The sequence below is a fragment of the Jaculus jaculus genome, chromosome 2 (assembly GCF_020740685.1).
Source record: "Jaculus jaculus isolate mJacJac1 chromosome 2, mJacJac1.mat.Y.cur, whole genome shotgun sequence".
In the NCBI taxonomy this organism is placed as follows: Eukaryota; Metazoa; Chordata; class Mammalia; order Rodentia; family Dipodidae; genus Jaculus; species Jaculus jaculus.
The window spans coordinates 157,040,382-157,066,200 of NC_059103.1; the positions used below are offsets into that span (position 1 = coordinate 157,040,382).

At 38.1% G+C, this 25,819-nt stretch overlaps 1 protein-coding gene across 5 annotated transcripts in view; it reads left to right on the forward strand.

The window, feature by feature from the left end:
* Wwp1 (WW domain containing E3 ubiquitin protein ligase 1) overlaps positions 1 to 23,532 on the forward strand; it is a 139,288-nt gene extending 115,756 nt beyond the window's left edge. For 4 of the 5 annotated variants that reach the window (XM_045143224.1, XM_045143223.1, XM_045143226.1 and 1 more), the window contains 2 exons: positions 568 to 640; positions 22,166 to 23,532. In XM_045143224.1, coding sequence (XP_044999159.1) covers positions 568 to 640; positions 22,166 to 22,265 — 173 coding nt within the window. In that variant the 3' untranslated portion in view covers positions 22,266 to 23,532. The remainder of the gene's footprint in view (positions 1 to 567; positions 641 to 22,165) is intronic. The other variant, XM_045143227.1, reaches the window with a different exon arrangement.
* Positions 23,533 to 25,819: the final 2,287 nt, after the last annotated feature.

The window sequence follows — 25,819 nt, forward strand, 5'->3', positions numbered from 1 at the left end:
TAATTTTGTGATAATAATATCCATTAGACATACAGTAGATTTGAATTTAAGGATTATTCTGAGCTGTATATAAGGCTCTACTGTAGGAAAGAAACATGAGTGGTTAATGTCAAAGGCATTTGGAAAATAAAAATGAGACTTAAGACTTGGGAGATGGCTCAGTGGTTGAAGGTGCTTGCTTTGAAAGCCTACTGGCCCAGGTTCAATTCTCCAATACCCACATAAAGCCAAGCACACAAAGTGATACATGCATCTGGAGCTCATTTGCAATGGCAAGAAGCCCTGGGGTGCCCATTCTCTGGCTTTCACTCTGTGCTCACAAATATTATATATAAAAAAAGAAAAGATGGCCTCATATAGCTCAGATGCCATCTTTAATGAGGTAATTCTTACTGTTGTAGCACCATGGCACAAAGAAGCTTCTCTATGCAGAAGTTGCTTATATTATAAATTTCTTTAATTTATTCACTATCATTCTTGTATATGTGATGTTTCTATTATTTAACTAGTTGTCATACCCAAAAGTCTAAAGAACTAGGTAAATATTATCTTATTTCCCCACTTTAGGAAGTAATGGTCCTCAAAAGTTTTGTATTGAAAAAGTTGGCAAAGACACCTGGTTACCTAGAAGCCATACATGGTAAGTTCAAGAATCCTGGGTGAAAAGAGCCAGTATGACTGCATATTTATTGGACAGAATTTCAACTTTGAGAACAGACTTAAGACAGCATACTATAAGTAAATGCTTTAGAATGCGTTCTTATTGGTTAATATAAATACTTGAGAAGTATGTCCATTGGGTCAAGCAGATATATAGAGTAGCCACTATGTGACAAGTTAGATTGGATTGCTTTCTGTCTTTTGTGAACATGTTACTCTGATGAGGCCCAAAATACAGAGCAGTAACTAGAAAGAAAGAGTGTGCAATGCTAGAGAACAACTAGTGTTAATACACTCTGAAGCAAATGATCAGGGAGATTTCTTACAACTTCAATTGGATAAACAAAATGCTATAGAAAGAAATAGAAAAGCACAACCACTGTGGTAAATAATTTCTCAAGAAAATGATAACTGCTTGATGTAATCAGTGGATGAGAAGACATGAAAAGAATTGGAAAATATAGGTATAGGCTCAGTTATGTAGACACTCATTGCCTTTTATAAATAATTGGGATTTATACCATAAAAAATGAGTGATTAATATCAAAGCCATTTGTAAGACAAATGAAAGTCTCCACTTATAGCCTACATGACTATTGTTTTACTTTCAAAGGTGATTATGTAGGGAGCAAAAGTCAGTAGAAATGCTTTCTAAGGAAAATTAGAAGCTTTTGCAGGATATAAATAAGAGATAATGGAATTCAAGGACAATCATCTGGCAATGGTAGAAAAGGGATTGGATGAAAGCAAGGGGATTATTGCTGTATTTTATCAAAAAAAGATAGCTTAGAGATGGGTGACTCTTTGAGTTCAAAACTATTTTTAAGCCGGGTGTGGTAGCACATGCCTTTAATCCCAGCCCTTGGGAGGCAGAGGTAGGAGGATAAATCACTGTGAGTTTGAGGCTCGCCTGAGACTGCATAATGAATTCTAGGTCAGCATGGGCTAGAGTAACACCCTACCTCTATCCCCACCCCACCCCACCCCCCAAAATATTTTCACTGCATGCCATTGTTTTGCTTTTTGTAGTTCTGATATTTATACTTTAGTGCAGAAGCAGTGATGGTAGTTTGCTAGTAACTTAGAGAATTAAAGGTACTGACATCAAGCTGTTTGTATTCTTCAACAACACATATTGGCCAAAAAGCAAAAAACGAAAAGGTAGTGAAACATGGGGTATTAGGGGTTCGGGAAAGCCCTTGAATCCCAAACCCTACTTTTTAACCAAAGAATTGAATAAAATAAGACTGAGAAGGATAATTATTAAGTTAACACATTTCTTGAGGGAAGTACAGACCCAAAGAAAGGAAAGTAAATACACCCACATCCCATGTGGTGGGCCTGGAAAAACCTTAAAGAGGACAAAAAAATGAGTACAAAGAGCTCCTACCATTTAGAGGGCAGGTGGGGGTAAAGAGCCTATGTGGGAAGTAGGAATTAGGGGGTTTTCCCTAGTCTCAGCCCAGCTTCCTTATCTAGGCCCACCTGGGCTGAGATGAGGGAAAACTCACCAGAAGCTAGAGGTTCACAAGTGGTTGGGACATCTCTGAGAGCTTGCCCTTCCTCCACAAACATTTATAACCTTATGGTGCTGGGCCCTACCTTCTAGCTCAGGTGAGCCAGAGAGACAAAACAGTTATTGGGACCTGGAGATGTGCACAAGCGTTCTTAGGCTTTGCAGCAACTGTCTTAACCACTAAGCCATCTCTCCAGCCTTTAATTCAGTATTTTTAAGTAGCCTTCTTTAGTATTTTCAAATTTTCATGTAAGATGTCATTCACTTGTTTGACTAACTTGATTCTTAGTCTTTTTCCCAGTTTTCTTAAATAGCATGTAATTAATTACACATAGTAATGTGTTTTATTATGACATTTTCATACAGGCATATGATACTTTTTGATAATATTCACCTCCTTCTGCCAAAATAACCCTTTTTTAATTGACCACTTCCATGATTATAAACAATATCCAATGGTAATTCCCTTCCTCCTCCCACTTTCCCCTTTGAAACACCACTGTCCATCTTATCCCCTCCCCCTCTCAATTTCTGTTTTATTTTGATGTCATGATCCTTTCCTCCTATTATGAGGGTCTTATGAAGGTAGTGTCAGGCACTGCGAGGTCAAAGATATCCAGGGCATTTTGTGTCTGGAGGAGCATGTTATAAGGAGTCCTACCCTTCCTTTGGCTCTTACATTCTTTCTGCCACCTCTTGTGCAATGGACTGTGAGTCTTGGAAGGTGTGATAGAGATATTTCAGTGTTCAGCACTCCTCTGTCACTTCTTCTCAACAACATGGTGTCTTCTGATTCATCCCCAGGTCACAGACATCTGAAAAGAGAAGCTTCTCTAACCAAAAGTGAGAGTAGCATTAATATATGGGTATGAACATTAAGAAAAGTGCTTACTGGGAAGTTTGGTGAGCATAGTACATACATTTAGCCAGATAGCAGCAGATGTTACTCCCCTGGGGCTTGTGACTACCCCTGTTGTAGGTTTTCAGTATCAGAGATATATTCCCTCCCATGGAGCAAGCCTCCAGTCAAATTAGAGGGTGGTTGCTTCCCCCACAACAGAAGTGCCACTTTTGCAACCATTGGCTCATTTGGCCTGGCTGGCCAAATACAAGGCTTGCAGTGGCCAATGTTGGATGTTTTCCCTGTTGATTTCTCTCTCTCCCATTAAACTGCATGCAGAATAGCTTCTTCCACCTTTCTGTCAGCTGGTCTACATGGAAGAGGTTTTCAGCTCAGCTCCAGCAGGATTTCTCAGTGACCTTGCAAGCCAAGTATGTGGAGTCATCAGCAATAGGGTCTTCTTACCATCTATTCCTGGGTGGGAAACTAAGGGCCTCAGCAATGGCCTGTAATATTTTGGGGACATCAGGAACCTACCTGGCCAACAACTCACTGGAAAGTATCCCATCCCTAGCATTGAAAATTTTCTAGTAAAAAGCTATGGCTCCTGTGAGTTCCATTGTACAAACTAGGTTTCCATAAGACTTACTGATGTCCTCTTACATGTATGTGTATACATGTATACGTGCACACATGCACACATAAGTATGTAGGTATTTTGGTGACCCAATGGATTTAATTAAGTTGCTTGCATACATATCAATGTAGGGTTATTTGCTGGAGTATGTGCAACTTACCACTGGCTACATTACTGAAGAAAATACCTACCCACCACCAGCAACCAGTAGCTCTTCTGGGAGGATTAAGGTCTATGAGCCTCTGCCCTCTCTCCTCTCCATGATGGAAGGTTGACTGGCCCATTGTTTTACAGGTAATAATCACAGCTACTGAGAGTTCAAAAGTCTAGTGGCCATGTCATCATATCCAAAAGACAAGTCTTCCATAAAACACTACACCTTTTTTACACTCTTGCATTCTTTCTGCTCTTTCTTTTCAGATGTAATCTGAGAAGGCGACATAGATGGCCCATTTAGGATTGAACATTCAGCAGTCGCTTTATTCTCAGTACTTTGAATCTGTAGTGACTGCCATCCATTGCTAAAAGAAGCTTCTTTGACCAAACTTGACAATTTATTTTTGAATTATTTTAATATATATTTTTTATTAACAACTTATATACTTACAGACAACAAACCATGGTATTTCCCTCTCTTCCCCCACTTTCCCCTTGATAACTCTGCTCTCCCTCATATCCCCTCCCTCTCTCCATTAGTTTCTCTTTTAATTTGATATAATCATCTTTTTCTCCTATTATGAGGGTCTTGTATAGGTATTGCTAGGCACTGCGAGGTCTTGGATATTAAGGCCAATTTCTGTCCAGACAGTTGTATGTAAGGAGTGGTACTCTTCTTTTGGCTCTTACATTTCTTTCTACCACCTCTTCCGCAATGGACCCTGAGCCTTGGAGGGTGTAAGATGTTTCATTGCTAGATACTTTCTGTCCCTTCTTCTCGGCACTATGGTGCCTTTTGGGTCATCCCAGTGGTCATTGCCATCTGAAAAGAGTAGCTTCTCTAACCAGAAGTGAGAGTATAGCATTAACATATGAATATGAACATTAAGTGTAGTGCTTTCAGAGCAATTTGGTGAAAGTAATATATGCATTTGTCTAGACAAGAGCAGGCTATATACCCCTAAGGCTCATGACCTCCCCTGCCATAGGCTTTTGATTAGGTTTTCAGTACCAGACATGTATTCCCTCCCATAGAGTGGGCCTTCAGTCCAATTAGAGAACAGTTGGTTTCCTCCAGAGCAGACATATCAGCATTGAACTCATTCAGTCATTTGGCCTGTCTGGCCAAACTTAAGGCTTCCAGTGTCCAGTGTTTTCACAGCTGATGACTTCTGTCTCCCATAAGGCTGCATACAGTGCAGCTTTTTCAAGCTTTCAGTTGGCTGGGCTACAGGGAGAAGGTTTTCTGCTCAGCAGCAGGTTGATTTCTCAGTGACTTTGACACTCAGGCATGTGACATCTTCAGGAGTAGGACCTTATTAACAACTTCTATACTTCCAGACTATAAACCGTGATAATTCCCACCCCCCACTTTGCCCTTTACAACTCCACTCTCCATTATATCCCCTCCCTCTGTTAGTCTTGTTTTTATTCTTAGCTTTGCTTTTATGTTGATGTCATTGTCTTTTTCTCCTATTATGAAGGTCTTGTGAAAGTATTGCTAGGCACTATGAGATCATGGATACGAAGGCCAACTTCTGTCTGGACAGTTCCATTGTAAGGAATAGAACCTTTCTTTCCTTTGGCTTACGTTCTTTCCACTACCTCTTCCACAATGGACCCTGAGCCTTGGAGGGTGTGAGCAAGATGTTTCAGTGCTGGACCCTCCTCTGTCACTTCTTCTCGGTATTATGTTGTCTTTTGGGTCATCCCACTGGTCACCACCATCTGAAAAGAGAAGCTTCACTAGCCAAAAGTGAGAGTAGCATTAATATATGAATATGAACATTAAGTGTCTTGCTTTCAAGGTAGTTTGGTGTGAATAATATATGCATTTATCCAGACAAGAACAAACTGTATGCCCCTAAGGCTCATGACATAGCCTGCTATAGGCTTTTGATTAGGTTTTCAGTACCAGGCATATATTCCCTCCCATAGAGCAGGCCTCCAGTCCAATTAGTGAGCACTTGGTTTCCCCCAGAGCAGACATGCCACTATTGGGCCCATACAGTCATTTGGCCATAGATTGTTACTAGAAAATTTAAAGTGCCAGGGACTCTGTGACTTCCAGATGTGCCATTACCAAAAAAGTACGTTTTCATATGTCTTATTCAGAATATCTAGAATTTTGATTGACCTTCTACTACCCTTCTCTTAGTCTCTTCCCCTGGCCTCACTTAGGCTGTTCCACTCCTGGTAATCTGTTCTCCTACTTCTGTACAATACCATCCCCTTAAGTCCTTCCCTCTCCTCCCTCCCTTATAGCCTTTTTCTAGCTTACTGGTCTCTGCTACCAACTTTTGGTTCCAGCTCACACTCAAGTCTATACATGTGTAGCTAGGATCCACAAATGAGAGAGAACATGTGACATTTGGCTTTCTGGGCCTGGATTGCCTCCCTCAGTGTAAACCATTCCAAATCCATCCATTTCCCTGAAAATTTCATAATTTCATTTTTCTTTACTGCTGAATAGAACTCCTTTGTGTATATGTACCACGTTTTTATTATCCATTCATCTGTGGAGGTACATCTAGGATGGTTCCATTTCCTAGCTGTTGTGAATAGAGCAGCAATAAACATGGTTGGGCAAGTGTCTCTAAGGTAGTGAGAAGAGTCATTAGGATATATGCCTAGGAGTGCTATAGCTGGATCATATGCTAAATCTACTTTTAGCTGTCTAAAGAACCTCCACACTGATTCCCACAAAGGCTGGCCCAGATTACATTCCCACCAACAGTGCAGAAGTGTTCACCTTTTTCTGCATCCTTGCCAACATTTATTGTCATTTGTTTTCTTGATGTTAGCCATTCTGACAGGAGTGAGATGGAATTTCAAAGTAATTTTAATTTGCATTTCCCTGATGGCTAAGAATGTAGAACACTTTTTTTAGATGTTTATATGCCATCTTTATTTCTTTTGGCAAGAACTCTCTTATTTAGTTTCACAGTACATTTTTTAATTGGGTTGTTTGATATCTTATTGTTTTGTTTTTTTGAGTTCTTTGTATATTCTAGACATTAATCCTCTGACAGATGTATAGCTGGAAAAGATTTTCTCCCATTCTGTACTTTGTCTCTTTGTTCTATTCACAATGTCCTTTGCTGTACAAAAGCTTTATAATTGTATGAGATCCCAGTGGTTGATTAGTGTTTTTATTTCCTGAGTAATTAGGGTTATATTCAGAAAGTCATTGCCCATGTGAATATGTTGAAGGGCTTCCCCTACCTTTTCATCTAACAGTCTCAGTTTCAGGTCTGATATTAGGGTCCCTGATCCATTTGGACTTGATTCATATGCATAGATAAAGACAAGGGTCTATTTTCATCCTTCTACATACAGATAACCAGTTTTCCCAGCACCATTTGTTGAAGATGCTGTCTTTTCTTCAATGAATATTTTGGCATTTTTGTGTAAAATCAGATGGCTGTAGCTGCCTAGATTAACATCTGGGTCCTCTATTCTGTTCCACTGATCTACATGTCTCTCTTTTTTCCCATACCATGCTGCTTTTGTTACTATGAATTTGTAATATAGCTTAAACTCAAGAATGGTGATACCACCAACCAGCATGATTTTTCTTGCTCAAAATTGTTTTGGCTATTTGAGATTTATTTATACTTCAAATGAATTTTAGGATTGTTTTATCTATTTCTGTGTAGATTGCTTTTAGTAACATTGACATTTTCCCAGTATTGAGTCTTCTAATATAAGAACTTTCCATATCCTAGGGTCTTCTGTAATTTCTCACTTGAATGCTTTAAGGTTCTCATTGTAGAGATCCTTCACTTCCTTGGTTAGGTTTATTCCAAGGTACTTTATTTTATTCTTAATTTATTCTTTCTTTCTTTCTTTTCTTTTCTTTTCTTTTTTTTTTTTTTCTTTTTTTGAGGCAGTTGTGAATGAGAGAGATTCCTTGATTTCATCCTCTGCATGTTTGTCATTAGGATATAGGAAAGCTACAGATCTCTGTGTATTTATTTTGTGTACTACTATATCACAAAAAAAAAAGTGTTTATTAGCTGTAACAGTTTGCTGGTAGAGTCTTTAGGGTCCTTTATGTATAGAATCATGTCATCTGCAAATAATGATAATTTGATCTCTTCCTTTCCAATGTGTATCTCTTTTATGAGTGTCTCTTGCCTTGTTATAGCTATGCTTCCAGTACTATATTAAATAAAAGTGGGGACAGTAGACACCTTTGTTTTGTTCCTGAATTTAGTGGAAAAGCTTCACGTTTTTCCCCATTTAGTATTATGTTAGCTATAGGTTTGTCATAAATAGCTCTTATTATGGTGAGATATGTCACTTATGTTCCCAATTTCTGTGTGACATTTACCATGAAGGGATGTTGTATTTTGTCAAATGCCTTTTCTGCATCTAATGAAATGATCATGTGATTTTTATCCTTTATTTCATTTATATAGTGTTTTACATTTATCGATTTGTGTATGTAAAACCATCCCTACAGATATCTCTGGGATAAAGCCTACCTGGTTGGGGTGAATAATCTTTGTGATATATTCTGTTTGCCAATTGTTTGTTCAAAATTTCTGCATCTGTGTTCATAAGGGAGATTGGTGTATAACTTTTTTTTTCTGTCTTCATCCGATTTGGGTATCAAGGTGATGCTCGCTTCATAGAAAGAGTTTGGTAGAATTCCTTCCTTTTCTATTTTATGGAAAGGTTTGAGAAGCAGTGGTGTTAGTTCTTCCATGAAGGTCTGGTAAAATTCACCAGTAAATCCATCAGGGCCTGGACTCTTTTTAGTTGGTAGCCTTTTTATAACCACTTGTATCTCCGTACTTGTTATAGGTCTGTTTAAATGGTTTATCTCACCTTGCTTTAATTTTTGTAGGCCATATGAATCAAAGAAATCATCTATTTCTTTCAGATTTTCAAACTTAGAGATGTGTCTATTCTTAAAGTATGTCCTTACGATTTTCTGAATTTTTTTGGTATCTGTTGTTATGGTGCCTAATTTCTCTAATTTCATTAATTTTTGTCTATTCTCTCTTTCTTCTGGTCAGATTTGCTAAGGGTTTATCAATCTTATTTATCCTTTCAAAGAACCAAATCGTCTCATTCTTTGTATTCTTTGTTTGTTTGTTTCTATTTCATTAATTTCTCCCCAAATCTTTAATTTTTTCCCATCTACTGATTTTTGCTTTGCCTTGTTCTTTTTTTTTCCAAGGCCTTAAGGTGAAGCAGTAAATTGTTTACTTGTGAACTCTCTAGTTTTTTCATATAAGCACTTAGAGCTATAAACTTCCCTCTTAGGACTGCTTTGATTGTGTCCCAAAGTTTTAGGTTATGTTGTATTCTCATAATTTGATTCTATGAAGTTATTGATTTTTTTTTTATTTCTTCAATGACCCATTCATCTTTCAATATTGTACTGTTTAGTCTCCATGAATTTCTGTATGCTCTATGTAGTTTTTCTTATTGCTGATTTGTAGTTTAATCCCATTGCGGTTAGATAGAGTACAAGGGATTATTCCAATTTTCCTGTATTTCTTAAGATTTGCTCTGTGTCCTAATAGATGGCCTGTTTTGGAGAATGTTCCATATGCTGCTGAGAAAAATATATATGTTCTGCAGCATTTGTATGAAATGTTCTGTAGCTATCTGTTGGGTCCATTTCTTCCATGACATCATTTAATCCAGATGTCTCTCTCTTTATTTTTTTCTGGGATGATCTGTCATTTGATAAGCGTGTGTCAATGTCTAGTGTGTTGGGATCCCGGGGTAAGCGTCTTGACGAAATTAGGACACAGGGGATGCAGAGAAGCTGAATCAATGCAACTGCAACTGCATACTTTGTTTTTAGCACTGTTCGTTTTTGTACAAAAAGTAATCATGAAAGAAATTCACTTCATATACACCAGGTGTTGTTTTTTAAAACAGTTTTCTAGTGTACACAATAACTGAAAGATAGTATAGCTTCTTTCTTAATAATACTGAACAAAGCAGTTATGGTTTATGTTCCCAATTAAACTTCAAAGTAACTCAGGCATGTAAAACACCTTTATCTAAGCAGACACAGCATTCTCAAGAGGCCTGAGCATAGGCAATACATTCAGTCTTGTGGGCAAGAAGTATGCTTCTTGTTGACTTCAGCTTGCTGAAGTCCCATGACCTCAGTTCCCCCTGCTCCATGGACACTCTGAGAATTGATTCTCATGCTTAGCCCATCTGAACCTCCTCAAGCGTGGAGTATTGAAGTCACCTACTACAGTTGTGTTTGGTGTTATCTGTGAACTTAAGTCTAATCATGTTTGTTTGATGAAATTGGGAGCCCCCATGTTAGGTGCATTTAAGATTATAATACCCTCCTGTTGGAGTGTGCCTTTAATTAGTATAAAAATGATCTTCTTCATCTTTCGTCACTAATGTTGGTCTGAAGTCTATCGTGTCAGATATTAGGATAGCAACCCTTGCTTGTTTCCAAGGTCCATTTGTTTGAAAAACCATTTTCTATCCTTTCATCCTAAGATAGTGTCTATCTTTATTGAGAAATGAGTTACCTGGAGGCAACACACTGCAGGATCCTACCTTTTAATCCAGTCTGCTAGTCTGTGTCATTTAATTCAGGTATTGAGGCCATTGATATTAAGAGATGTTGTTGAAAGAAAGGTGTTTTATTCTTGCCATTCTTGTTTTGTGCTTCCTATTTCCCTTTACTTGCCTATTTTAACTGTTATTTGAGCATGGCTTATTTTTACCTGTTTCCCCATGTGTGTGCTTTGCTTTTTCTTCAGCATGAAAGATTTCTTCAAGTGTGTTCTGTAGAGCTGGTTTAGTTGTCATAAACTCCTTTAGCCTGTTTTTGTTGTGGAATGACCTTATTTCTCCTTCAATTTGGATAGATAGCTTTGCAGTATAAAGTATTCTTGGTTGACAGTTATCTTTTAGAACTTGGAATACTAGTTAGAAGGCAGTTTGACAATATTATTTTATTTAGGCAGATAGAGAGAGAGAGAGAGAGAGAGAGAGAGAGAGAGAGAGGGAGAATAGACATGCCAGGGCCTCCAACCTCTGCACACGAACTACAGATGTATGTGCCCACATCTGGCTTACATGGGTCCTGGGTAATCAAACCTGGGTCCTTTGGCTTTGCAGGCAAGCATCTTAACCACTAAGCCATCTATCCAGCCCAGCAATGTTCTTTTAGGAAAATAAGAGTAGTAACTTCTGCATTAATGCCTTTGATCTCTCTAGCCCCAAGGTTTTTGTTTGTTTTTTCAAGGTAGGGTCTCACACTATCTCAGGCTGACTTGGAACTCACTCTGTAGCCCCAGGCTGTCCTCCAACTCCTGGCACTCCTACCTATGCTTCTTGAGTGCTTGGATTAAAGGTGTATGCCACTATACCCAGCTCTGGGTTACGAAAGACTTGAGAGTATAAGTAAAAGAGAAAATCTGGGCTGGAGAGATGGTTTAGTGCTTAAGGCACTGCCTGAAAGTCAAAGGACCACGTTTCTATTCCCCAGGACCCACATAAGGCAGATGCACGGGGTGGTGCATGTGTCTGGAGTTCATTTGCAGTGACTGGAGGCCTTGGTGCTCCCAATGTCTCCCTCTCTTTTTTCTCTCTCCACCACAAATGAGTAAATAAATAAAACATTTTTTAAAAAACCAGACACTCTTCCAAGCTGGGAGTTCCTTTCCCAAAGCTGTGAGGTGTCCTGAGCCAGAAAATCCTCAGTCCCAAGCTTTTGAGTAGTTTCACAGTCTAGATGTGAATTCCTCCCTGTGGAGCCTGTTTCCGTATCTTATCAGAAAGTACCTGGTACCCCTGTACTAATCATGCCGCTGCTGCACCAGTGAGCACATCTTACTTGGCAGTTTGGTAGAGTCCACAGCTGGATAAAAGTTACTCTCTCTGTCTGTCGCTCATAAATAAATAAATAAAAGTGAACAAATTTTTTTTAAAAAATAAGTTAATGATAAAGCATTCCGCAGAACACCTTTTGGCACTGGGAAAGCTAGCTAGCAGGTAAAGGCTTACAGCTCAGTCCCAGCTTTGTTGTTCTCTGTCCTGTAACCAAAGCAGTATTGTTTTGTTTTATTTAATTTAACCTATTGTAAATGAAACTTTTTCTTTTTTTTTTTTTTTTTTTTTTTTTTTTGAGGTAGGGTCTTACTCCAGCCCAGGCTGACCTGGAATTCACTATGGAATCTCAGGGTGGCCTTGAACTCACGGCGATCCTCCTACCTCTGCCTCCCGAGTGCTGGGATTAAAGGCGTGCGCCACCACGCCCGGCTGAAACTTTTTCTTGTTTTATTCTTGTCAAGTTCATCATTGCTCTGTAGAAAAGTACTGTTTTTTGCATATTAATTTTCTTGTCCTACTACTTTCAAAGTTTTTGTCAGTTTTGAGCTCTCTGGCGTCTTTATGGTCACTTATACTTAGGATTATGACATTACAAATAAGCACACACTCACTTTCTTACTTGTTTCTTGTCATCTTACTGCATTAGCAGTAAGACTTCAAGGGCTCAGTGAAAACATGCTATTTATTCTCCCATCCACTACCATGTTGGCTGTAGGGTTGTTGTCTATAATATCCCATTACCGTATGCATATATGACTCTTCTGTTCTTAGGTTGTTTAGGGCTTTATTCTGAAGAGATGATGAGCAAAAAAAAAAAAAAAAGTGCTTTTTCAAAGTGCTTTCTGCATCTATTGATATGTCCTCCTGTTTATTAATGTGAGGTGTTAAATCATGATTTGAGTGTTTTATATCACCCTTGGCATCCCTTGAACAAAACCCACCTGGTCATGGTGAATGTTCTTTTTGATAATAGTTTATTGGCAACTTTTGTAACTTTTATATCTATGTTCATCAGGATACTTGTTCTATACTTTTCTTTTCCTATTTATTTTTTTTTTCTCAGTGAACTCACCCAACCACAGAAAGATAATTGCCACATAGTCTCACTCATCTACAGCTCCTAACCTGAATCTACCCAAGTTGCCAACATACCTACCAAGCACCTCCAGGTCAGGACAATAGGGAGGGCAGGGAGAGCAAGGGAGGGGCTGGGGGAGACAAAACTGGACCCAAACAGCAATGATACCATAAAATTCTACATCTTAAAAGACATACCAAATGGTTGAACCTCTACCAGGCCCTTAGAGGGAACACTGGATTCACAAGGCCCTGGAGAGGATAGACGCAGATCCTAAGGAGAGAACCACCCCATCATAGCTCAAAAGGGCCTCAGCTAAAACTAAGAATAACTGGGAAAACCTGCAGGAATGCTGTTTTCTTGGAGAACTGGGAACCAGCACAACAGTGAAGAAGGTAGACATAGAGTACAATCACCCCAACCAAATCAGATATCCAGAGACAGAGAGGCGCCCAAAATCTCAACACAGAAGCAGACCTAATATGAACCCACCATGGCTCAGGGAAATTTGCGAAAAAGGGGGTGGAAAGAATGTCAGAGCTACACATTGGGTCATGACATGCAGAGACATTTCTTCCTACCCCAAACTAAAGGCTAACCCCACAATGCATGGCCCATATACCCCAACAAGGAGGGTCCCTGTAGAGGGGAGAGGACAGGGAGGAGGTTAACAATGGTACCAAATACACTGTCTTCACTGACTACCAAAATAAAAAAAAAATAAGTAAAAACAAAACAAACGCAGAAAGATCAAATGGATTTAACAGAAAGTAAAGACTATTCTACCTATGACTGTGCTATATAGACTCTTCTGAGTACCTCATGTTAGGACATAAAGTCTGTCTTTTAGGATGTAGAGTTGTATGGTACCATTGCCATTTGGTTCCAGTTTTGTGTCCCCCACCCTCCCTATTGTCTTGTCCTCAAGGTGCTTGGTAGGTATGTTGGCAACTTGGGTACATTCAGGTTAGGAGCTGTAGGTGAGTGAGACTTTGTGGTGATTATCTTTCTGTGATTGGGTAAGTTCACTGAGATGTAGAATTCCATCATGTAGATATACCACATCTTAGTTATCCATTGGTCTAATGATGGACATCTGAGTTGATTCCAACTCTTGGCTATTACGAATTGAGTAGCTATAAACATGGTTGAGCAAATCTCTCTGAGCTGAGGTGTGGAACTTTTTGGGTACATGCCCAATACGGGAATAACTGGGTCTGTTGGTAACTCTATAGTTAGCTTTTTAGGAGTCTCCATATTGCTTTCCAAAGTGGTTGTACCATCTAACATTCCCACCAACAGTGGATGAGGGTTCCTATTTCTCCACATCCTCACCATCATTTGTTTGCATTTGATTTTTTGATGTTTGCTATCCTTACTGGGGTAAGGTGGAATCTCATAGTTGTTTTAGTTTGCATTGCCCTGATGATTAGGGATGATGAACATTTTCTTAAGTGTGTGTTTGCCGTTTGTATTTCTTCCTCTGTGAACTGCTTCTCCAGTTCCTTGCCCCATTTTGTGAGTGGGTTGTTTGACTTTTTATTGTTTAGGTTTTTGAGTTCTTTGTAGATCTAGATATTAGGCCTCTGTCAGTTGGATATTCAACAAATATTTTCTCCCATTCTGTGGGTAATCTTTTGGCTTTGCTTATTGCATGTTTGTATGTGAACAAACTTTTCAGCTTCATAATATTCAATTGGTTGAGTGATTATTTAAGATTCTATGCTACTAGGATTTTGTTCAGGAAGTCTTTTCACATTCCTAAATCATGGAATGTTCCTCCTAACTTTTCTTCCAGTAGTAGCCGAGTTTCTGGTGTTATATTGAGGTCTTTGATCCATTTGGACTTGATTGTTGTGCATGACGAGATGTGTGGATCAAGTTTCAATTTCTTGCATATGGTTATCCAGTTTGTCCAGCACCATTTGTTGAAGATACTTTCTTTTTTCCATCCTATATTGCTAGGGCCTTTGTCAAGCTGTAGTTGTAGGACCCAAAGTCCAGGTCCTTGATTCCATTCCATTGGTTTTTATGCCAATACCATGCTGTTTTTATTACTATGGCGTCAAACCAAAAGCAATCAAAAAAGACAAATAAGGCCATTCCCTACTTATCAGGGGAATGATCCATCAAGAGGATATGACAATCATAAATCTTTATGCACGAAACACAGGGGAAGTACAGTTCACAAAGTAAAACCTACTTGACAATAAAACAGAAATAACCACCAGTACCATCATAGTTGGGAACTTCAATACACCATTATCAGTAATACATAAATCATCCAAACAGAAACTCAACAGGGAAGAGAGATCAACAAAACCATAGAACACTTGGACCTAACAGACATCTACAGAACATTCCATCCCAAATCCACAGACTACACATTCTCCTCAGCAGTCCATGGAACATTCTCTAAAATAGATCATTCATGGGGTCACAAAACCTGCCTCCATATATTTAGGAAGACTGACATAATTTCATCCATGATACCAGATGAAAATGCTCTATTGCTAGAAAGTAACAAAAAAAAAAAGACCCACCAAGAATCCCATCAGCTCCTGAAAACTGAACCGCACACTTTTAAACAATAAATAGTGGATGAAATAAAAAATGAAATTGCAAAATTTCTAGAAACGAATGACGATGAGAACACATCTTACCAATACTTATGGGACACAACAAAGGAAGTCCTCAGGGGAAAATTCATAGCACTAAATGCCTTCATAACAAAGACAGAGAGATCCCAAATCAATAACCTATCCTTTTCTCCTTTGGTCCAGTCTGTTTGGAATTCTTCTAGCTTCTTATATCTTGAGGGGACTTTCTTTGAGAGAGTGGGAAGGTTTTCTTTGATAATTTTTGAATAAGTTCTCCATGCCTGGATTTCTTCCCCCTGTGGTATTCCCTTGATCAGAATGTTGGGTCATGTAAGGGTATCCCACAGTTCCCTCATGTTCTGTTCACAAAAAATTTTTGAACTTATTGAAACTTTTGGACTCATGAACTATTTCTTCTGTTTTGTCTTCCAGTTCTGAGTTTCTATCCTCCACATGGCTGACTCCATTCTTGAGAGCTTCTGTTGAGTTTTGGGCTTGTTCAGTTTGGTTTGTATTTTCTACGACTTTTTTTTATGTGTAGTTTCCATTCCTCTTTTGAGTTCCCTTTTCACATAATTTTCTATTTTCTTAATGCTTCTTTAATTCATCCTTGCATTTCTTTATGTCTTCATTGAGTTTAGCCAGCTGGTTGTGGAGGTCCTCCCCCCGCCCTTCACGGTCCTTCAGATCTGTTCTTTTCTTTAGATTCCTTCCTGGTTCTTCTCTATTAGGTCTGATCTAGCAAGGACAGCATTCATCCAATTATTGACCCTTTGTTGCTTTCTGCAAGTTCTGATATTTGCTTGCTCAGGGTTGCATACCTTTTTTGGGGGGGGAGGGGTTCTGATCCTAACATCTCTTCTAGTTTTTTATTTTATTTACTTTTTTTCTTTTTTTTTTTTTTTTTTTGCTTTTCAAGTTAAGGTTTCACTCTAGCTCAGGCTGTCCTGGAATTCACAATGGAGTCTCAGGGTGACCTCAAACTCATGGTGATCCTCCTACCTCTGCTTCCCGAGTGCTGGGATTTAAGGCATGTGCCACCATACCTGGCTTCTTCTATGTTTTGATTAGAGACATCCATTGTGGGACTGGACGATCTCATTGGATTTACTTGCATTTGATTTTCGTGTTATTCCTTCTGTGCTGTGGTCTGCCCATTACAGTGTAGGAGTCTTATTTAATTTAGGATTAAGTTGTAATCTACCCTGTGGGTCAGCTAACAATGGGGGGGGGGTGGGGGTGAATGTCCCCTGTGGTGGGAGAGCCTAGGGATTGGGTAACCATAGCCTGCTGGCCTGGGTTCACACAAGGCAGAGCAGTGGCATGTGGAGGTCTCTGGTGGGGGGGGGGGGCGGTTTTCAAGCACTAGCCTGCTGACTTGGTTCCATGTTGGGAGGTGTGGGATGGAAATGAATGGGACTGTGTTTGCACAGGAAGGTCCCCTGGAGGTATGCTAGCCTGCTGGCCTAGGTCCATATACAGGGGTTGGGGGTGGGAAGAAGCAAGTGGAAGGTGTTTGTGCTGGATGTCCCCTGGGGGAAAGCTAGCCTACTGGAGTGGGTCAGCATTTCCCCCTGAAGATTCCCTGGGGAAAGGCTGGCTGGGGGACATCAGTGAGTGGGAGTCCCCTGGGGGAATGCTAGCTTTCTGGCCTGGGATCAAAAATAGTTTTGCTAGATATAGTCAGTTGGGTTGTAGTGTCTTACAGACTTTGTGATACATTGTGCAATACCTTCCTAAGAGTGTTTTTTTTTTTTTTTTGAGAAGTCTGCTTTTATTCATATGGTTTTATCTTTTTTTTTTTTTAAAGAAGGTTTAATTATTTTCTTTTTTGGGGGGAAGGTTTCAAGGTAGGGTCTCAGTCTAGGCCAGGCTGACATGGAATTCACTATGGAGTGTCAGGGTGGCCTCGAATTCACGACAATCCTACCTCTGCCTCCCGTGTGCTGGGATTAAAGGCGTGCGCCACCACGCCCGGCATGAAGGTTTAATTCTTATAACCCCTCTCCGTCATTCCCCATTTCACTGAAGGCCCTCCTCAGTTGTTATTGGTATTTTGTGGGGACATGAAAGCCTCAGTCTCTCTCTGTAGATCAGGGGACTGTGCCTCAGGATATTCGTACCCACTCTGCTGCTCTTACAATTTTCCTGCCCCTCTTGTGGGCCTTGGTGGGTGTGTTATCAGTCTAATTGAGTGTTGAGTCATTCATTGCCACTGGATTTCTGCTTCAATGACTTTTGGGTGATTACAGAATCTGTCACCATCTCTCCAGAGCTGGTTGTTAGGCTAGCAGTGAGAGCAGTATTCATGTTAGTATTGTCTTTATATGTGGCTTTATACTGCTCGCTTACAGCTTTAAATGGTATTTTTGTGTACTTAGCATTTTAATTATGTCAGTATTTCCCAGGACTCTGCAAATTTCCTGCTATAACTGTACTGAATATATGTTTACTGTATCCTCATCTTGTACTTCTTTTCCTTCTCCTAAGCTCATGATTTATAAATTTGGTCTTTTAATATGTCATACATCTCTCAGGTACTGTTCATACCTTCTAGTTCATCTACTTTGTCTTTAAGCCTCGACTGATACTGTCTCTATCTACTGTCTCTATCTTGAGCCATTTCATTGTTAAGGCTCTGCAGGTCATTTGTTAATTGGTAAGTTCATACAATTTAAATTTCTAATTTTTCAATATTTCTTGCTTGATTGTATTTCTTTTATAGTTCCATAATTCACTTCATCTAGAAATTTGTATTCTCTGAATTCATTTGGGAATTTACTCATTTCTCTTTGATTTCATTGAACATTTTAAATGATTTATATTTTTATGTTATTTCTTTTAATTCACTTTGCTTGGAATCTGTTACTGTGAGGTTGGTAGCTTTCAGATGAGTCATGCTTTCTTGACTTGTTTTGTTGTTTGTTTTCTGTGTTTCTTAATTGGGATTTATACATCTCAGATTAAGTCATTGGCTGAGTTTTTGATTGTTTTCTTTCAATAAAAAGTATCTGCACTGTTTAAGTGGATGTTGAGTTGAAGTATTGTTCTTCGCCTCTGTTTTCTTATAGTTAAAAACTTAAGCCATCAGCCCATGCACTTGCTCATGGCTTCAGGTGTGAACCCCAGCATCACTCTGTAATGCAGAAGCAACCCAAATTGATGGATAGGTCTACTATTATGAAGGATCAGGAACAGTTTAACAGTAACTTTGGAGAAATAAAAGACAAGTACTGTACAAATAATACTAGGACATTAGGTACATAGGAGGAAAGGAAATAAACTGAACAAGTCTAGGAATTAGTTATTAACATCACAGAATAGAGGAAAGACAAACAGTAGTGGGAAGTTGTTAGTGTTAACGGAGCTGAAAGATTATCAACAATACAGAAAATTGTTAGTACATATAGAGAAGAGTGGATGGGAAGAGAAAATGAAGTAACAGAACACAACAGAATAGTTAAGAGGCCAATCATATAACCTATTTGAACAGTACAAAAACTAAAACCAAACATATTTATGCAAATGAGGATTTAAACAAAAAAGTGAAATAAATGTAAAATAAAAAATATTATTGAATCCTAGCACTCATGAGGCAGATACGAGGATTGTTGTGAGGTCAAGGCCAGCCCAAGACTACATAGTGAATTCCAGGTGAGCCTAGACTAGAATGAGACAGATAGACCATAAAAATGTCTTCCTTGCTTAGAGCACCCTCTGTGATGTCTTACGCATTTACCTCTCCTGGTTGGACAGTCCTGCCAGCCTGGGAGAAAAACAAAGTTGCTTATGTGGTTGAGTGTTCCCTTATGTATAGGGTATAATTCAGTACTTGTCACTGGCCACACATCGTGCTTTCCCTGCATGCATCACAATATCCCAGGTCCAGATGCTGCTTGTATTTATTCTTGCAACTGGAAATTTTCCATCAGGGCTGAAGCTATATACTGTCTTACCTTGAGTTTCAGTGGTCACCAGTTTCTGTTGCCTCTTAGCAGACGGAGGTGAGGTTTTTGGAGTTTGGAGACATGGTTGTACAGTATTATTTATTCTTCTCCCACCAAGTGGTTTGATTGCAAAGTTTCTATAGAGATCTTCCCATTCCCTGCTTCAGCATGACTGTGACAGTGGGTAATTTCATGGTACAGTTTACTGAAATTTGGTAGACTTTCATACAAAATTGTTTCTCTTTGCCTCTGGAAACCTTCCAAAGTGAAGAGAGTAAGGATTCCCCCCCCCAACACCCTGCCTTCCATACTGCTTTAGTTCAGGACTATAGATTTCAGTCTGTTATTTCCTACAGGCCTAACATTCAATATGTATTATTTTAAAATATTTTTGTTTTTCTTTGTAAGTAGTAGGGAAGGGGAAATAGAATGGGCATGCCAGGGCCCCTTACTGCTGCAAACATAAGGGCACTGACAAACAATCCAGGCTGCAGGCTTTGCGAGCAAGTGCCTTTAACCACTGAGCAATCTCTCTAGCTCATTATTAATTTACTTCATCTAGTTTCTCATTCTGCTGTTTTACTGTTACCTTCCTTTACATTTCTGTACTTCTCTTTTTAAAAAGTACATTTCTCTTTTCAAAAGAAGTACCAAGGTGGTGATCTTCTTGCCTCAGACTCCCAACTGCTGGGATTTTTAGGCATGTATAACCACACTCAGCTAGATAAAACTTTAAGAAGAAAGAATTGGGGAGTTATCAAAGAATAGACAAGTACTTATTAAACATGGATGAATGTTGCAGAGTAAGTTTGGATTGCTCACTCAGATCTACTAGTTACTTTATGATTCCCTCTGGTAATTTTTGATGAAAGGGACAAGAAAGCAGAAAGGTTTGTTTAGGATTTGAGTTTGGATTAGCTAATTCCAGAAACATGGGATTTAAAACTGTTTGCAAAAAATATGATAAAATATGCCCTCAAAAAATGAAGTATGATATTCTGTAGAGAAAGAAAAAGATTTAAGTTTTCTGTGAACTATGTATAGTTAGAAAACCATAGCAGTTTCCTTGCACTACTTGGAGAACATATTAGTCTTTTACCTTTTTATTGGTTAGAAAGTAGAAGTTAAAAACATTTGATTTTAAACACACATCAGACTCAAAGCCAGAAATAAAACTTAAGCAGTACTTTGATCTTTACATATTATGTGCTCAATTAAAGATGAGTAGATTTTAATGACTGTTCTTTGTGAAGCAGCAGAAAACATATAGTGACTAATGTTATAAAACAGACCTTATCAAATAATCTACTATCATTTTGTTCTTTAGCACAATATTGATTAAATTATTTTCTAAGAGTACAAGGATGAATATGCCCTTTTGGCTATCAGTCTGATGTGAGAAAACAGTAATAATATAAGTAAATGCTAAGGTAAAACTAAAAATATCTAAGATGCTCAAGGTAAATATCCTTGAGGAAATTGTAGCATTTATTCTGGTTCTTGGTGAATAAGTGAGACTTCTATAAGCTGGAAAGGATATTCTAGACCTGAGAGAGTGACAAGAGCATTGTCATAGAGGAAGCTATGTTTTATGCTAAGAAAAACATTAAATAAGTGATGAGGGTAATATTAAGAGTACAGGCTTCCTTCTATTATCCTACCCTCTCTGCATCTGTAGCAGTTGGAAGCAGTAAACAGTTTTGAAGAGTGGCATAAGCTAATGTGTGTTTTGAGCAAAATGCCTCTGGCAGCAATGTAAAACCACAGAAATGTGGAGGAAGAAAATGGATGCAAAGTGAGTAGGACAGGAAATTCTCTAATGATGAGATGATGGCTAGATGAAGTGTTGAACAGAAATGATCAGGAGGGAAAAAATAACAGACTTAATAGATTGACAGTTTAGCAAAGGCTATGTAAAGGAAGGCATGAGGAAAAAGTGACAGGTTTTCTTGGTACAGGAAGTAATATATTGAAAAAGGAAACTTTTTTTCCTAACCTCAATCACTATCTCTTCCTTGAAGCATAAAGTGGAGAGCAGTATGTGGTCTTTACTGCTAATACAGATTTATTTATTAGCTTTTTAAAATATGAAGGAAGTAATGTATTTAATACTAATGTATAGGTTAACTTCTTTAAAAACATGAAAATATGTTTATTAATACTCTCTATAGCACTGTTTAGTTGGCTGCCTATTTCTAAAGGCTCTTAATTTTCAGCCTTCCTCATGAGTGAGGGCAAAGACAGATGAGTAGTTCTACATAAGGAAATGAAGTACAGAAAGGTTGTGACTTGTTCAGTTATTTCACTAAGCCATTAATACAAAACCATGGACACTTGAGTGCAGGACCTAAATGGTATCCTTGTTTTTAAAGTTTTCACTATTCTATCATTCAATCCCAAAAACGATTAGAGCCTGGCAGGACTGAAAATCTCAGTAAATATGAGATTAATACGGTGTAGTTACTTAAGGAAACGAGTACAATTTGTTCTTTGATTGTCTCCACCAAGAACATAAATTGCATAACAGGGACTGTGAGTTTTCATCACCATATCACCACTACTGGAACCATTATAGAAATGGATTCCTAACCCAAAAAAGTTAAGGAAACTCATGATCCATGACAGAAAGGTAAAAAGAATTTTTAAAAGAGTTTCAATCTTTATTGCTGAAATTACTGTGATTCTATTATAATTTGGCAAGTATTACATGTTTTGTGTATTACTAAGTTTGAATTGATTTCTCTTAGAAATTTAGATATATTAATATCATAGTAATGAATTGTTAGAATATATTTGGCAAAAAAATTACATAGAGAACATGTGCTTTTAAAGAATATTGTTTTACAAATCATTTTATTTCACTGAAAACATCTGATTTTGTTTTTATTTTTGTTCAGTTTTAATCGCTTGGATCTACCACCATATAAGAGTTATGAACAACTAAAGGAAAAACTTCTTTTTGCAATAGAAGAGACAGAGGGATTTGGACAAGAATGAAAGTGGCTTCTTGTATTGGAGGAGCTCTTGCATTTAACTACCCCAGCGAAGAAAAAAATTGCACAGACAGTGTATATAAGCTGTTCATTCTGTACAGTTGATTTTCTGAACCTCTCAAAGTATAAATGTTTTTCGTTCTTCCACAGAAATATGCAAAACATTTCATCATTTTCTACTTTATTTATTGTTCCCCTGAAATGATTGACCAGGAAAAATGTCCTTAAATTTTGAAACAAGCAAAAGAATTTATTAAAATAAGTATATATCTATATAAGCATATATGACAGTGGCTCTAGTTTTATAGAGCTCCAAGTATATTAAAATACAACAGCCATTCATTCACAAATATCTGAAGTTGCTTTACCTTGTTTCTGTTGTCCAGGGAAAAAGTAAAACTTGTTCCAGTTCTTCTCCATTATGTAACATTTCCTAAGTCTGTTTGGTTGTATGGCTGTTCAAGAAGGCATCTAGGGCTTAGGCCAAATCTCACTTTGAATATATTAAAAAAATGCTGCTGGCTTTTCTGAATTTGTATGTTTTAACCTGCCAATTTGATTTCAATGAATAGATGATTTTTTTATCAGTAATTCAGTAAGGTAATCTACAAAACTTAACTTACATGGACATTATGTAAGATTGAGTAACATTTACGTTGGTGATTAGGAAAAATTCACTGAGCAGAAGAAGTTTGTTTACAGGATACTTTGGATGCTAGGTATTTGTAGAATTTAAAACAATCAGGTATTTTTTATGATTGTTTTTAAACCTGTGGTATTCTTCAAACCTAATTCATAGTAGATTTGTGCAAGTCAATGATTAGAAACATTTAATAGGTAATGCAAACTTTGCTGCTTTTGTGCTCAAACTTTAATGAAATCGGAGATTGATATAATAAGCTAGAATTAAGACATTTATTGGATCTAAAGTTGCATAAACATTTACACAGAGTAACAAGTTTCTGTTACTGTTTGAGTATTTGCATTCTTCTCACAGTCACAACAATTGTTTCTGAATTCAATAAGCACACTAAAGAACCTCCCCCTCCCAGTTTTGTGTAGATCAAGTGAGTTTTGTTCAGATAACACTTTCATTATAATAGTGTTTGCTCAAGTATAGATGTGTATGTGACAGTTATAATCTGATATGAATGGTAATGCTGCTTTCAGCAGACTGGGCTTCCTTATTAATGTAACATCTTTCATTTCCATTTTTATCCAGCTTTCAGTATGCACTGCAATGTTTATTAAACTGAAGTTTTGAGGTGGAATTGATTTCTTAGAATTACAAGTTAACTTCTATACACTCACTTCTGTTTTGCCAAGATTTTATTTTTCTAAATACTAAGTTAGATCATATTCTACATTTTTATTCAAAATTCATAGTAAAGATAAAATAAGGCAGGAATCCACTTTACCACAGATTCCTTTACCAAATCTTAATGAGATACTCTGGTTATTTTCAAACTTACAGAATTAATTTTTGGAGGGCTGGAGAGAGTGGCTCAATAGCACTTTCTTGCAAAGCCTAATGGCATGAGTTTAATTCCCCAGTACCCACAAAAAGCCAGATGCACAAAGCAGCATATATGTATGGAGTTTGTTTATAGTAGGAAGAGGCTCTGATGTGCCCTTATTCATATTCATGTTCTCTCTGTATAAATAAATAAATACTATTTTTTAAAAACTTTTTCCTAATGTGTGACAGGTATGCAGTAGAATACGGCCAGTTTTTAAACACAGAGCATCAATTCCAAAAGAGATACACGTGCCGGGCGTGGTGGCGCACGCCTTTAATCCTAGCACTCGGGAGGCAGAGGTAGGAGGATCGCCGAGAGTTCGAGGCCACCCTGAGACTACATAGTGAATTCCAGGTCAGCCGGAGCCACAGTGAGACCCTATCTCGAAAAACCAAAAAAAAAAAAAAAAGAGATACACGTATCATAATTGTCCTATCAGTTCTGTAATAATTCAGTGGAGGCTTTGGGGAAAATGGTTAAGAATGCCACTTAAGCATGAGGGCCTCTCAGGAAGGAGATTGCCAAGTTCCACTCCCCAGAATCATGTAACTAGCTTACAAGTAGTTACACACCTCTGTAATCTTAGTTGGGAGTAGGGGAGCTCTCTGCCTGACAACAGCTCCTGGTACAGGGAGAGATCATGTGTCAAGGAAATGTGTGGATGAGCAATAAGAGAAAGGCACCCATTGTTCTTTGGCCTGCACACACATGTATGTATACCACACACATACTCTACATACACACAATTAGATTTCACATAAAAAATATGCAGTATTTGACTAAGATGCTTATTTGGCATAACACATTGATAATTTACTTCTAACAATTACCTTAGAAAGAATAAATTTTCTTTACAGTTGAATAGAAGTCCCTTGTGCATGTATACATTTTCTTTACCCATTTATTCGTACAAGTCTAAACTGATCACATAACGTGGCTTTCGTAAATACCACAATAAAACATGAGTGCACAATAAACAGTTTTACTACCCCAAAATTAGAAAAATTCCTAAATGACCTTTAATGGTCTATCTATGATGGTATATCCATATAACAAAAAATGAGTCAATACTAAAAGGAGACCCCTACAAGGGTATCTTGCTGAGTGAAAAAGCTTAGTGTCAAAAGGTCACATACTATATGATTTTATTTGTGTAATGTTCTTGAAGTGACAAGTTTATGTCAGATTAGTGGTAGCCTGGGTTAGGTGGTGGGGGATAAGTATAAAGAGCACTGACCTGAAATGAGGGGGAAAATTTTGCATCTTAGCTGGGCATGGTGGCACACGCCTTTATTCCCAGCACTCAGGAGGTAGAGGTAGGAGGCCATGAGTTCAAGGGCACCCTGAGATGACAGAGTTAATTCCAGGTCAGCCTGGACCAGAGTGAGACCCTACCTTGAAAAACCAAAAAAAAAAAAAAAAAAAAACCCATAAAAGAAAATATTTGCATCTTAACTGAGTGGCAATTGCCAATATCTACGTAAAATAAATTATTGAGACCTAGATATAAAAGTGAAAACATTTGAAAGTGATACAATGTGAATTTAAGATGTTTCTTAGTTTAGTATTATACTGGTTGTATGTCTCCATAGGCACAAACTGGAAGAACGATGTATATACTAGACCTATTTGTATTGCCTTTTGTAACTACTTAGGAATCTATAATTATTTCAAAATCTAAATCATAAGATAGTCCCTCAAATCCATAAAAGGCCTTAGTAATGAAACAGCTTATTTCATGAAAACAACTTACTAAAAATAATTTCTGTGGGTACTTGTTCTAGGGATTAATTCCAGGGTTCTGTACTTGCTGCAGGACATGCTCTAACACAAAACTGTGCCTTTTAGATCATTCCCTTTTTTGGGTTTTTTTAAGGTAGAGTTTCACTCTAGTTTAGGCTGATTTGAAAGTCACTCTGGGGCTGGAGAGATGGCTTAGCGGTTAAGCGCTTGCCTGTGAAGCCTAAGGACCCCGGTTCAAGGCTTGGTTCCCCAGGTCCCACATTAGCCAGATGCACAAGGGGGCGCACGCGTCTGG